The 15206-nt window shown below is 35.6% G+C and overlaps 1 protein-coding gene across 1 annotated transcript in view; it reads left to right on the forward strand.

Annotated features, from left to right (window-relative positions):
- The window catches only part of LOC107718266 (glutamate receptor ionotropic, kainate 4), a 194207-nt gene that overhangs the window by 78334 nt on the left and 100667 nt on the right, over nt 1-15206 (forward strand). The window contains exons 5-6 of the mRNA XM_016525261.1: nt 3192-3370; nt 8721-8774. Coding sequence (XP_016380747.1) covers nt 3192-3370; nt 8721-8774 — 233 coding nt within the window. The remainder of the gene's footprint in view (nt 1-3191; nt 3371-8720; nt 8775-15206) is intronic.

Consider the following 15206-nt stretch of genomic DNA (forward strand, 5'->3'; position numbering starts at 1 on the left):
ACTATATGTTTGCACCATTTTGCAAAGTTATATGTAACAGCTCATGGATAGTCACTAGTAAAGGTTTTGAGACTGTTGTCACTTCGTCATTTAGGTATGACTTAGGAGTCTGTATAATACTCCTTTGGATGAGGCACTAGGCTTCGTCTGGCTGCACAGGTCTGTACTGTGTAGTGAGGTGAGTAAGGTCTCATTATTGAACAAAATTAGCTGACCTGTATACTATCCAGTCAGGAGACCCAGAAGATCACCAAGACCCTGTGTTCGTAAGGCATTACCCAAATTATTCTGAACGAGGTCAGACAGGTGAGCGCTACAATCTCTTTCAAGTTTGTCCTCTTGAACTAAAGGAGCGCACAGATTTAATTGAAAGGAACTGAGCTTTGGTGCCCAGATTGAACACCGTGAATCAAGCACATACTTCAAAGAGGTTTCCCACCTGTCAGCGCCTCTCCGCTAGGAACAGAAATATTGTACTACTTGTTTGCCCGACATTCTTCTCACTGCTTTGAAGTGATCTGTAATTAAAGATGATTAAGTGAGAGAATTCAGCCTGCTTCCCACAGAGAGACGAGAACCCCAAACGTGGGTGAATTGGGATGATCTAATTCTCCTGCCTCTTCAAGAAGAATACGATAAATGTGTAGATAAAATAAGGATGGGACTGTAAAATCAAACAAAAAGCCCCTGAAATGAAAAGTCAGTCACGGAAGTCATAGAGAAAGGATCGCCTTTCTAGAAAAGGGCACTTGATATGAAGCAGGACGTTGGAAACTCTCTTTTGTCTGGCTGTGTTTGTTTCTGAAGTTCTCTCCTTTGTGCTGGAAGACATTAATTTAATGTGATAAGGAGTGTAATGGGATTCTGACATGCGTTGTTAAAGGAGGAAGACAAAAGCTTTTTTTTTTTTCTCAGTGGCTCACGCTACTTGAGCTTTCTCTTCTTTCTGTCTAATGAGAAGAAAAGAGGGTAAGAATGGTTGTCTGGCCCCGGGCAGGATGAGATCTGACTGAAACTCTTTTTAGCATGAACTGATAAAAAGTTTACCGAACTCTTTAACTTGCTTATTTTGAAAAGAAAAAAAAAATGACCAGACAGCAACATAATGAATCGTGACTCTTCAAAAACTTTTCAAAGTGTTAAATATTCGAATGCTTGTATGTACTGACACCCCATGTCAAAGAAAGGATGAAAAGGTGCTATATGAGTTTAAAGTTGGCATGAAATAATAATTCACTTTTATTTTCGAAATGCCGGGCTTCTCCAATCATTTAGTGGCCCTCCACAATCGACAGCAAGCTGTTCACATCTCAAAATCCAATTAATGACTACTGTATAGAACCAAGTCCACATCTTACTGTTTTTTTTCATTTATCCATTTCGCTCCGATGATATACTGTATTCACAATATGGAAGAAAAGATCTGTCGCTACTTCTGTGTCGTCTCAACTTTAATACAGACATAAAATATAAAGTACATGCTAGAGAGCAGATGTGTGGTTGAGACTATTGAAGCTAATCATATTAAGCTTTAAAACCTTATTTCTGAATGTTTTCTGAACATTCAAAATGTCCAAAAGTTTTTCCTTGGTAATGCGAACATTAAGGGAACATTCCATTTTATCAATTCCAAACATTATGGGAATGTTTTCTTCTGAATTCATTTACAAATGTTAGATGGGCATCCATCTGAAATGTTTTAGGAAAAATATTTGCATGAACCATGTGCAAATAATGTTTTTAACATTAACATTATTAAAGAAAAACTTTGAATGAACACTCTATTAACGTTACTGGAAGAAAGTTTGTTCATAACTTTGAGAGAACCTTTCCAGAATTTGCAGAAGTTCTGAGAACATTCCCTATTAGCTGGGAAGCAGGTGTTCAGTTGGTTTAGCTTGCTCATGTGTGTCCAAACCCCTTCTAAATCCAGCCTAACCAGGATGGGAGACTGCATCAGACCAGCAAATCTGTGTAGGATGGCTTTGGATGTTTGTTTGTTTTTTCAGCAAGGATGAAATTAGCAAAACGGCCGACTTTACCTCAGATTTGAGGAATTGTTTACACATTGTAGCGTAGTCAAATCCAGTCCGCCGAGTGCATGTGTATGTACTTGTTATTTACCTGTGCGAATAGTCTTCTGCTATGCTTGCACTGTGCTCTGCTGAGCTTTTAAACATGTGTGTATTTTCAGCTGTAGCATATGTCCATGTTGTGTGTGTGCTTTAAAGATAAATGAACTTGGCGCTTTGTAAAAGCCCAGTGGAAAGTCATAGCTGAGGAAATGACTGGCTGCTCAGAGTGAACGGAGGCTAAGCCTTTAGCGCAGTCTCTGTGTGGGAAGCGGATTTGTGCTTTTCTCTTACCAGTGCTAGAAGCTTCTCTTTAACACCTTAACCACAGTGCTAACTTAACCCTATACTCTTTCATCTTCTCATTTACCTTCCATGTATCCTCACATTTTGCCCTGTTAGCCAATCCTCCCTAATTCGAAGTCCGAGCAAAGTTAGCAGAGTTTATATAAAAACTCAGTGTTTTGCTGTTCTCACAAGTTCCTGTCCAACTTGATCGGTGCTGTCAGCGCATGTGTTAGCTAGCAATGCTATAGCACCATGTTGTGTAAATGTGAAATTGCATGTGATGTGCAATGAGCGAAAGACAGAAACCGAATGCTTATGGTTAATCAAACATACGCTGAGTAACTCGGCAGGAAATTGATATGACAGCTGTGAGCAATGACATCGGCCGCTTAATGTGTGAAGTCAGCAGCAAAAGCCTTTCAGATTTAAAGAGTCAGATCATAGTAAACCGATGTCACGTTCTGTTGTGATACAGTGATGTATTGTTAGTCCTGTATTCTCGTGGGCTTCATAATTGCCAAAGGAATCGAGATTAAACACTCGGGTGATTATGATTTCACTAATTAAATTAGACATACAGAACAGCAAAAAAAGCTTTGTTATCTATGTTCAATTTAATAAAAAAAAATATTGGCAGATAATTTTGCTCAAATTTGTCAGACAAATATAATAGCATTATATTCAGACCCACAGAAAATTGACTCTAGTCCCTTAAAAGGGACGATCCCATAGTATAATTGCTGTGAAAAGAGAGGGAGGATGTATTTCTTGTGAGCAAAGGTGACATAAGTCAGGACGTTGAAGTGTTTTGTGTGTGCCCCTTTTCAACAGGCCTATTAAACCTGGAGGTGTTACTGCGACAGTTTCTCATCTCCAAGGAAACCCTTTCTGTTCGCATGCTGGATGACAGCCAAGATCCCACCCCCCTTCTCAAGGAGATCCGTGATGACAAGACTGCCACCATCATAGTGGATGCCAATGCCACCATGTCTCACATTATTTTGGAAAGGGTACGTCTCAGCTTGACAGTCGACCTCTTATGCAAAAAAAAAACAAAAAAACATTATTTTTGTCTAAATACCCATGAAACAAGATCAATTAATTCAATCAAAAACATTAAATCCAAATTTATGTAAGTAAATTAGTTATTTTTTTATTATTTTTACTAATATTTATTTTCCTTTGCCAGTAACAATTGAATATATTCTCTAAAAAAAATTATATTTAGTGAAGTAAATTTATCTTGTTTAAGGTTGTTTAGTATTTTTGATGGAAAACGGCAAAAATACTGATTAGTCAAATGGATTTGCTGCGTATTCCTCTCATTCCATATCTGGATCCTATGAAAGCTTATTTCTGCCAAAAAAAGAAAAGAAAAAAGGTAACAGTGGCTTTTTATCTCATAATTGTACTTTTTTTTCTTGCAACCGCAAGTTTACATCTCAATTCAGACTTTTCTTCTCGGAAATTCAAGTTTATATCTCGCAATTGCAAGTTAACAAATCGCAATTCTGATTTTTTTTTCTTCTTCTCAGAATTATGAGTTTATATCACAATTCAGAGAAATAATTGTGAGGAAAAATATCAGAATTGTGAGATAAAAATTCTCAGTTGCTTTTTTAAATTTTTTTAATTATGTGGCAGAAATAAGCTTCCATAGGATGGAAAGGGTTGAGAAAGATACGCTGCAACAATCATTTCACTAATCAGTGCTTTGTCTTGTTTTACATTAAAATAATACTAAACAACCTTTTTTTTTTTTAGAAGAAGAATTGTACAAAATATTTTTTTTTAAATTTAGATTATATATATTAAATTGTAATTCACTGGCAAAAAAAATAAATGTTATTAAAAAAGAATAAGATATATATATATATATATTTTTTTTTTTTATATGTTTAAAAAAACTATTGTGAGAATTCCAAGAAAAAAAATCCAAATTGTGAGATGTAAACTATACTTTTTACAAGTTCAGACATAATTGCCTTTTTTATTTTTATTCTGTGGCGGAAGCTTTCATAGGTCCATCCAGGGTTTGAAAAGTTTACAGAAACGAGTAAAAAGGCCATCATTATGTAATTATGCTGAAAAGCTGAAAATAGTTTGCTATTATTTGATATCTGGATGTCAGTGACCATGACCTTGAGCCTCAGAATAAAATTAACAATCGCTCATAAAGATTGAAGAATTTAATGATGCCATTAAACGATATAAGTAAGTGTTCCACTAGATTCACAGTGTAGCATTATTCTCATGACCTTTTGTTCATGTGTCTTTTAAGTGTAAGAGTTAAATGTGAGATATTCATCCCACCCTTGAACTCAGTCAGAGCCTGTTGCTCCTCATTTGTAAGATTGATGCTTATGAGCTGTAGTAAATAAATCTCTCTTTCGGACACACTCAATGCAAATGAACATGAGCATACATGGATGCGGCCTCATGACTGAATAATTCGGTATAGATGACTGACTGAGCACACATACACCTCTGTAGCATAAGAGTAAGCCATAATTAAGCATGAATCATTCTTTTTAGGAAAGAGAAAGTAATGGCTCTGCAGGAGAGGCTGATTGCAGGAACCGGTGAAAAGAGAGTGAAGGTGATCAATGGAGAGAAAATGGACAGACAGTTTTGCATGTGACACACCATTCTAAAAATGTGGAACTGAAGTTAAAATAAGTTCACCTTTTAAAAAACACATCTCTAGCGTGTCACTTTTTTATTCAAAAATCCATTATATGTGAATTGCCCCTTGTAGGCTTTTACGGTGCAGTCACATTTACTGTTCTGTGAATTTGAAATTCAGTCAGTTCAATAGGTATCCATGTGATTGGGAAGTTTGTGTGAAAGAAAGTTTTCCCCACAAGATTTCGCAACGGGTTCAAGTTTGTCACGTGAATATGCAGCGGAGTCCAACAGAAAGCTGCTTGGTTCGCCAGAATTTTGATAATGTGATGTGGTAATAAATAAACTTGGTAATTAATGCTCATGTGGCAGTGTTATTATAGTTAACTAAAACTGAAACTAAAATTAAAACCATAAAAAAAATGTCATTACTTGAAAGAAACATTAATATAAAATAAATATTAATATTTATTTATTTATTATTATGTATAAGTATATATATATATATATATATATATAACTAATAATGACAAATACACTTTAACTTTACAACTTTAACTAAAACTTAAACAAAAAAACTGATTCAAAATATTAAGAAAACTATAATACTCAATAATACTAAAATAACTGGCTCATTGAAAAATGTTTGTGTTTATAGAGAGGGGTCAAATGTCATCATGTTGTTTAGCCATCTTCTCTTCTCGTCTCGTCTCGTCTCGTCTCGTCTCGTCTCGTCTCGTCTCGTCTCTTCTCTTCTCGTCTCTTCTCTGCCTGTCTTGTCATCTCGACTCAGTTGGTCTCTTCTCATGTTATCTCGACTCTTCGCTGGTCACTTCATGACATCTTGTGCCTTTCAGACATTTCAGCCAGTGGTTCTCCTCCATTTTTCCTCCCTATTAACTCCATTGCTCTTTAATCAAAGTGTCTGATGACCATCACAGGTCTTTCTTTGACTTTTCCTGTTGCTATGTAGACAGAGGGACAAGTACTGCCACTGTTATGATGATAGGTTGCATGGTTCACAGTGGGTTCCTTGTCAGTTTGTCACCCTTACTATGTTTCTCATACCCTCTTCAACTCATCTCTCTCTCTCTCTCTGATTGTCTCACAGTCTCTGTTTCATCCACTCTGTTCCTCTCTCTCTGGATCTATATGGAGCGAGTATGTGGCAGAGCTGTGGAAAGTTGGCACTTGTTCAGGTTGTGAGGAGCGAGTATAGGGCAAGCATGCTAGATCTGTTTGCCAATGTTCACAGCACAGCTCACACACCAGCTTGAGTTACAGGATTCAATTACATGGGCAATTGCAGGGAAAATCTTTCATTATAAAATACTTTACGCAAGGACAAAATTATCATAACCTGGAAAAACTCTCCGTTCCTGTGGTCCATATTCTCCCTCTCTCTCTCTCTCTTTTAACGCAACACTGGTCAAATGAAATGCAGATGGGCATTACGGGACGATAGGCTGGGAGTCTGGGTGTGTATAAGTGCCATAATACAGATGCTGCTTTGAACCGTAATGCAACCACAAGAGAACAGGTGTCCAGGAGTGCTGTGTTAGCATGACTTATGCTCTAAAATGTAGGAACAAAGCCGGGAGTTTGGGAAGTTCAGACCTGGTACTTCCGCCATCGTCAGCAGATCTGAGGCGTCTACAGATTATGCTCTGCCACATAAGTTGTACATGTCACACAGGTCGGAAAGAACATAACTTTGGGACTGTACCATTAATAATGTTCAAACAAAAAGGGCACATTTTGAAGAAGGGATGAGCAAAATGCTTAATTTCAAAGTCTAGAAAAACTGCTCAGTGGGTTGCCTGAATGACTAGTCAATTAATCATCCTTAAGGAAACCACACTGTAAAAAGTCATTAGTTGAACTTACTTGGAAAACCTGTGGAAACTGATTGCCTCAAATTTCTCAAGCAAATTAGTTTATCATTTTTGAGTTAATAAAACTTACTGTAACTTTGTATAGGTAACTTGTGTATATGTAGAGGTTACCAGAAAACTTGAGTGTTGCTAACTCAATTTGACAAGTTCAGCCAACTTAGAGATGTAAGTTAAGCTTAGTGCACAGAACTCAAACAAAACAGTTCTCTTAACAAGTCTGCTTTGTTCACATTACTAGACAAATGTGTGGAAACAGATTGCCTTAAATTTCTCAAGTAAGCTGTACTCAAAACTTAGTTGTTAATACAAAGACAGAAAACAGATTGTTAGCACAACAATAGGGCATTTATTTGTTTAAAACAATGTTACTTCAAGTCATTATTTTTTAGGCATGCTATCAAATCAACAATTTACATTAATAATGTTCAAACAAAAAGGGCACATATTGAAGAAGGGATGAGCAAAATGCTTAATTTCAAAGTCTAGAAAAACTGCTCAGTGGGTTGCCTGAATGACTAGTCAATTAATCATCCTTAAGGAAACCATACACACTACTGTTCAAAAGTTTGGGGTTGGTAAGATTTTTTAGGTTGCATTTATTTGATAAAAATACAGTAAAAACTTACAAATATATTGTAAAATGTCATTTATTCCTGTGATGGTAAAGCTGAATTTTCAGCAGCATTACTCCAGTCTTCAGTGTCACATGATCCTTCTAATATGCTGATTTGCTGCTCAAGAAACATTTCTTATCATCAATGTTGAAAACAGTTGTGCTTATTAATTATTTTTTTTTTGTGTGAAAACAGTGATACATTCTTTAATGAATATAAAGTTCAAAAGAATAACTTTTTTTAAACAGAAATCTTTTATAACATTATAAATGTATTTACTGTCACGTTTGATCAATTTAATGCTTCCTTGTTGAATAAAAGTATTTATTTAATTCTTACAAAAAATAAATCTTATGAACCCCAAATTGTGAATGGTAATGTATAATGACTTTTAACTACTTTTAACTGTCCCAAAATGGTGTCATCTCAACTGTCAAAGACGTCCATGATGTGTAGTAGTAGTAATAATGATGATGAAGAAGTTAAAATTTTATTATTATTATTATTATTATAAAAGTAACCAGAAAATAATAATAAATAATTAGCCAAAAATGGTTTAGTCAACCGTTTTGACTCATATCCTATTCTGAAGTACCCAATAACTAAAAATAAGTCTCTGTATGAACTGTATGGGTTGAGATTATTGATCATGGCTGCAAGGTTAATGAAAAGATCTGCAAGAACAGTTTTGGAGAGATTATCTGAGAAACCTATAGTAATTACCAAGATATTTCAATGTTCTTTTTGTTCTAGGAAATGTGATTATATTTCACTGCAGGTTTTTCCTGATCAATATGTTTTTACTTAATTATTTAACATTTTTCTCTGCTAGAAAGAAGATAAACACCCCCAGCCACTCAATCTGTTTCCCTCTCGTGCTTTTATTGTACTCTAAACTGTCCCTTTTACTCCGTTTTCTCTCCATTTCCATAGAAATAATTATTGAACGTGTTTTCACCCCTGACATTTGATTGACATATTATATTTGCTGCTTAGTTTCCTTGGAGACCGTGAAGAATTGATAAATAGAATGGCAATGACAGAACGGGAATATTGTCTGTCTTTTGTTAGCTTTCATCCAACTGGTTTTGCAAAGCAGTGAACCTTGTCTTTTGCTTCTAAATGGCAGCAATGCCATGCACAGATTCGGTCTTAGTAGCTGTTTAAATTAGCCTAGCATTGTCAAAAGTGTTTAATGTACCTCTCTCTTCTCTTTTATCTTCCAGGCCTCAGAGTTGGGGATGCTGTCAGTGTACTACACCTACATCCTGACTTCCTTGGTGAGAGAATTTAAGTGTGATACTCTCTAATGCAAGAGTTTTTCAAGCACATGCCTGTCAAACATAAAGTCAAGAAGTCGAGTTTCATTTTTCCTCCCACATTAGAAAGTAAAATTATAATAGTATTATACATCAAATATACATATATGTATAATCATTTTTAGGGGCCAAGCATCGAAGGTGCGTAGGCACCTCTTGTAATCATTGGTGTTTCTATTATTATTATTCTTTTTCCGCTCTGGGTGTCTATGGCAGCCCATAGAACCGCTTGTGGCAAAGTTATAAAATTTGGCACACAGATAGAGGAGTTATGGAATTCAAGTTGATTAGTCAAATGTTCTCAAATAACGAGTGAACGAATTTGTCGAAGAGCACACCAAAACGGATGTGAGGCTGTCTCCACAATGCTTTAGCTTATTGAAACCAAACTTGGTGTGTGTTATAATAACCACCTTGTGGTCAGGAGATATGAAAAATGGCTATTTTTACTTATAACTTATGAACGGATAGGCCAAAAATCACAAGACTGGTTTAGATTCAGAGCAACATACTGAGTCGAACAATACCCAATTGTCCCATGTTGGGCAATTTAGGCATCGGATATTTTGAATTTTGTTGTAAAATGCTGTATTTTATGAACGCATTGGCGTATCGTAACAAAACTCTGTATGTGTCTTCAGCACCATTCCTTGAAGATACTCAAAAAGTTTTGTGTCAGCGCCACCTTATCGTCAAAAATGATAATGAAATTTCACAAAATACTAATAGCTGTTGATTAGTTTTGCCTATTATTATCCGACTGGTCTTCATAGATTCCTTGGATCATGCTGAGAACATCAATACCAATGATGCTATAATCTAACAACTTTCTGTCCACCATTTAGATTTTCTTTGAAAACATACTCTTTCAAACTCCTAATTTGACTCAGATCATCTTCAGACCATGCTGGCAAAAAGTTATGGATTATATGTCAATATACGAAACAGGTTTTTGTTTTACCACATCAACGAATTTGCTGGAATGATGCCAAACTGCATCTGAAGGTGTATCTCTGCAAAGCTTTGAGATATTGACACCAAACTTTCTGTGTGCCATTGTCACTTCACTCTGACCACACCACGTCAATTTGGTAACAGCGCCGCCTATTGGTCAAAAGTGGTAAACCATTACTATGAAGCCATTAACCATTCATAATGAAAATTAAAATCCACCATTATTTGTTTACGTTGCAAACCTAGTTTTTCCAACTCCTCCTAAGCCGTTGGTCCAATTTTCACCAAATTTGATTCATATCATCTTTAGACCATGCCAGCAAAAAAAATATGGATTTTGTGTCGATAGGTGCAATAATTTTCATTGGTTTATCACAAAGTGATAAACCGTGATAAATCATATTACAATTGATTGTTTTTATGATTTTTTAGCAATTTTGACAAAAGTCATCTTAAAATGTCTTTAATTACTCATTGTTGCGGTAAATCTGATCCTCCCTGCCATGCTTACTCCTCCTTCTGCCAAAAAAGCTGAATTTTCAGCAGCCATTACTCCAGTCTTCAGTGTCACATGATCCTTCAGAAATCATTGTAATATGCTGATTTGTTGTTCAAGAAACATCTCTTATTATTATCAGTGTTGAAAACAGTTGTGCTGCTTAATATTTTTGTGGAAACCATGAAACTTTTTAGGATTCATTGATCAAAAGAAAGTTCAAACGAATAGCATTTATTTAAAATAGAAATGTTTTGTAACATTGTAAATGTCTTTACTGTCACTTTTAATCAGTTGAATGCTTCTTAATAGGGCTGCAACAACTAATCAATAAAATCGATTATTATCGATTATGAAAATCATCGACAACGATTCTCATTATTGATTAATCGGGTCTGCCCACAGTGCACGTCCAACGGAGTTTACATACTTGTCCAACTTCAGCCGGTCGCGTCAAATTAAAGCACTGAATTACTTATTTCTATGGACAAAATGCATTAATATTAATATTCATAACCTTAATATTCCTTTCTTTAAAAAAAACCTATATATAAATGTATAATAATAGTAATATATATTATATATAATAATACTAATATAAATAAATTAATAATATCCAGGGTCATAAACATTTAATTTCTATTAATAAGTGAATTTAGTAAATTTATAATACTATATTACTATATTTATTAATACTATTTTTATGTTTCATTTTATATGGGAGGGAAGATTTTCTTCTTAAATTTCTCTTTGATGTTGTTTATTTGCTTTTTATTGCATACATTTACATAAACAATAATTAGTGGAAATCCAGAATGTTTTAATTCTGAGAGGAAATGACTAATGATTAGGCCTCCATGTTAAAGAACACTGAAATCGAGCGTAAAGTGCTGCGGCACTTGCACTGATGATTCAAGGATCCTATAAACAGTATCTTTGATGTTTCCTTTTCAGTCTTTCTTTTCCACGCTGATGTGTGCAAGAAATATCAAACCAGGATGGATCTTTCAAAACTTTTTCTTCCGATGCGGCTTTAAGTTCAGAGAGCTTTAAGAGCAGCCACTCAGCATGGAACAAACCGACACACTTCAACACACTCCAACCTAATTTAAAGAAGCCACTTCATTTCCCCCACTGCTTTCCTTCACTTCATGCATCATTCATGCATCCAACACGCCAACACCACACCATCCTCCCATCTGTACACTGGTGTTTCATTACGCCATTATCACAGTGTGAAAAAGGCCTGTCAAAAACGCACTACATCCATCAGAAACCCAGTAATCAGTAAATGACTCACAGAGAGCTCTTCAGCCTCTGCTCTGGCCATGCTCTGGGGAGTAATGAAGCACTGCGGTGCTGCAGGTACATGGAGGAATTACTGAAACCATTTGTGGGCACCTTTGGTTATAGCTGACATGCTGCAAAGTCTCTTTTAAACCAGCATGGTGTGTGTTCAACAAGGTACCAGATCAGAGACGAGAGAAATATGGCAACAGCAATAATGGAAGTCTCACCTTTCAGTTAAAAGAACCAATTTAGCTTATTTACCTGTTAGAAATTAACAATCGGTCCCTATAGATTCTCTTTGCCACCTTGAAAACTTCTCAGTCCCTTAAAGTGTAGATATACGGCCGGGAAGCAAGAAAACACACATTCAAATGGTATTCTCAATACTTCAATTTATTCATAGAAATACAGATCTTATATAGGCATATGTCGAGGGGAGTTTCACCCTCTTAACCAATGAGGATAGGGTGACATACCCATACAGGATGTTTTGGCCAAGAACATGTGTTTTGTATAAAATGGCCACATGTACAGAAAAACATGTACATATTAGGAATAGACTTCCTGGCGAAGGATGCTGAACCCTCCTCACAGTTCAGCACAAACTCCTTTACCTCGTAATCCTAGCATTCATCTCCTTATTTGGGCATTTGACCCAAGCAACTAATGTATACATGTGTGCATGCCTACCTCGAATATGAGTAAGAGACATTAAAACACCATACAAGAGAGAGAGAACAGATAGAGGAGGGAGAGTGAGAGGGAGAGGGAAAGAAAGGAGGGGTGAGGCATATTTGGAACATTCTCAAGACAGAGAGTGTTTTCTAACATTACCTTAGAGGAAACACAGTAAGTGGACCAGTCTGGAAAACAAAATGGTAAGAATAAGGAACAAATATTCACTATTAACTAAGAGTTTTCCCTGAACAAACTCCTAATTTGCTGCTTATTAATAGTTTAGGTAAGGGGAAGGATTAAGGGATCTAAAATACGGTCGTGCAGAATAAGGCATTAATATGTGCTTTATAAGTACTAATAAACAGCCAATATGCTAATGTTCATGCTAATAAGCAACTAATTAATAGAGAGAATTGGTCCTTAAAAATAAAGTGTTCCCAAAATGTTTTACTGCTGATTTAAAGGGGTCATCGGATGCAAAATTAACTTTTCAAGTTGTTTGAACATAAATGTATGTTGGAAGTGTGTGTACACATCCATCCTATAATTATAAAAATCCATCCAGTGTTTTTTTTTTAAATCCCTATTTTAAAATCCCCTTTCTCAAACCAGGCTTTTCTGAAATTCCTGTCAGAATGACGTAGTTCTGTACAGGCCCCTCCCACGATAGTTGATTGACAGTAATGTTTCAAAGTAAGAGACATTAAAACACCATACAAGAGAGAGAGAACAGATAGAGGAGGGAGAGTGAGAGGGAGAGGGAAAGAAAGGAGGGGTGAGGCATATTTGGAACATTCTCAAGACAGAGAGTGTTTTCTAACATTACCTTAGAGGAAACACAGTAAGTGGACCAGTCTGGAAAACAAAATGGTAAGAATAAGGAACAAATATTCACTATTAACTAAGAGTTTTCCCTGAACAAACTCCTAATTTGCTGCTTATTAATAGTTTAGGTAAGGGGAAGGATTAAGGGATCTAAAATACGGTCGTGCAGAATAAGGCATTAATATGTGCTTTATAAGTACTAATAAACAGCCAATATGCTAATGTTCATGCTAATAAGCAACTAATTAATAGAGAGAATTGGTCCTTAAAAATAAAGTGTTCCCAAAATGTTTTACTGCTGATTTAAAGGGGTCATCGGATGCAAAATTAACTTTTCAAGTTGTTTGAACATAAATGTATGTTGGAAGTGTGTGTACACATCCATCCTATAATTATAAAAATCCATCCAGTGTTTTTTTTTTAAATCCCTATTTTAAAATCCCCTTTCTCAAACCAGGCTTTTCTGAAATTCCTGTCAGAATGACGTAGTTCTGTACAGGCCCCTCCCACGATAGTTGATTGACAGTAGTGTTTCAGCACAGACTGGACTGGTGTCTTACCTTAGACCCACCCTGAGTGAGCTGTCATCAGTCCGCCATTGTGTTGACTCTGGTGCAGGGGAAGACAAGATGTCTCCGATTAAGCGATTGAGGTGCTTTATTGTTGGATGTAATAATGAATATAGCAATCGTCATTTACTCCCGCCAAAGTATGTTATAGACTTTTAATTAAGACCCTAAAGAATCATATACCCCTTTAACATAACTATACTATTTTGTCTATTACCTAGAACAGGGTTCGTGAGGGAACTGCAGGGGGGTTATTTAATTATAATTAAATAAATAAAGAAATGAGGCTGCACAATTAATTAAAATAAAAACTGAAATCACAATATAATTAATAAATATACTTTTAGATATATAGATATATAGATTATTAGATTTTTGTCAAATGTAAAATTTAAATTAAGAAATGGGGCTACACAATTAATTGAAATACAACTGAAATCGCAATATAATTTCTAAATCTATTCTTTTAGATACTGTATATAGATATATTAATTATTAGTCTCATCAAGTGTAAAATTAAAATTAAGAAATGGGGCTGCACAGTTAATTAAAATAAAACTGAAATTGAAATATAATCGATAAAGATGCTTAGATATACGCTTAAATACAGTATACTTACATATATAGATATAGTTTTCATAATTGCCATATTGCAGTTCAAATCACAATCATAGTATGACCAAATAAGTGCAGCCCTATATATAAAGAATTTAAAAAATGAAAACAAATCAAAATAAAACACTAAAAAAATGTATATTTTATCTGTTTACTTGCATGCCATGTAACCATTAGCCAACATCAGAGAACTGTGAACATGCAGATGTGTCATTGCATTATTGAAATATTAGCTTAAATTCTCAGATGATACTTCAAGTAAATATTTCACAGGTGTACAGCTGACGAAAAAAATTTGGGAACCTCTGACCTAAAAAGTAGCTGGCTGGAGGTCTTACCAACATGGAGGCCAAACTGTTTTGCCTCCTTTTTTAAACAAGCCCAGAAAAGAACCGGATGGATGGCCTCTTTAGATGTAGAGGAGACCTTAGCTGATAAGCGAGTCCAATTTATGACTGTGCTGGGGGCGGGGCATTTTTCAAAGGCAATTTTTGATCGAGCTGTGAGCCGAGGCCAAAACATCACACCCACACATGGCTTTACATCTCTGTCATCTCACCTGAATCCATCTGTCATGGGAATAATTCATGTCCCCATGGGATCTCGACTCAGATATATTGTTTCTGTACATTACAGCAACTACAGCGAATGTAAATCAGGACTTCGCAGTGTCCAGACAAGCTGTGACTCATGCTCACCTGCTGCTTGTGAATCATTTCGAAGAATCAGTCATTAGTTGTGACAGCAAACATACAAACCTTTTCCCAAAGTGCACTTTTCTAGCGCAGTTATTCATCAAGTGCATTTGCTATCACTACAAAGGGATAGTCTACCCAAAAATAAAAAGTCTGCCATAATTTTCTCACTCTCCTGTTGTTCCAAACAGTATTACTTACTTTCTTCTGTGGAACATGAAGATAGTTTTGGAAATGCATTTTTTTATGAATTGATTTATATATATATATA

The sequence above is a fragment of the Sinocyclocheilus rhinocerous genome, unplaced genomic scaffold, assembly GCF_001515625.1.
Source record: "Sinocyclocheilus rhinocerous isolate Xijiao unplaced genomic scaffold, SAMN03320098_v1.1 scaffold1024, whole genome shotgun sequence".
NCBI lineage: Eukaryota > Metazoa > Chordata > Actinopteri > Cypriniformes > Cyprinidae > Sinocyclocheilus > Sinocyclocheilus rhinocerous.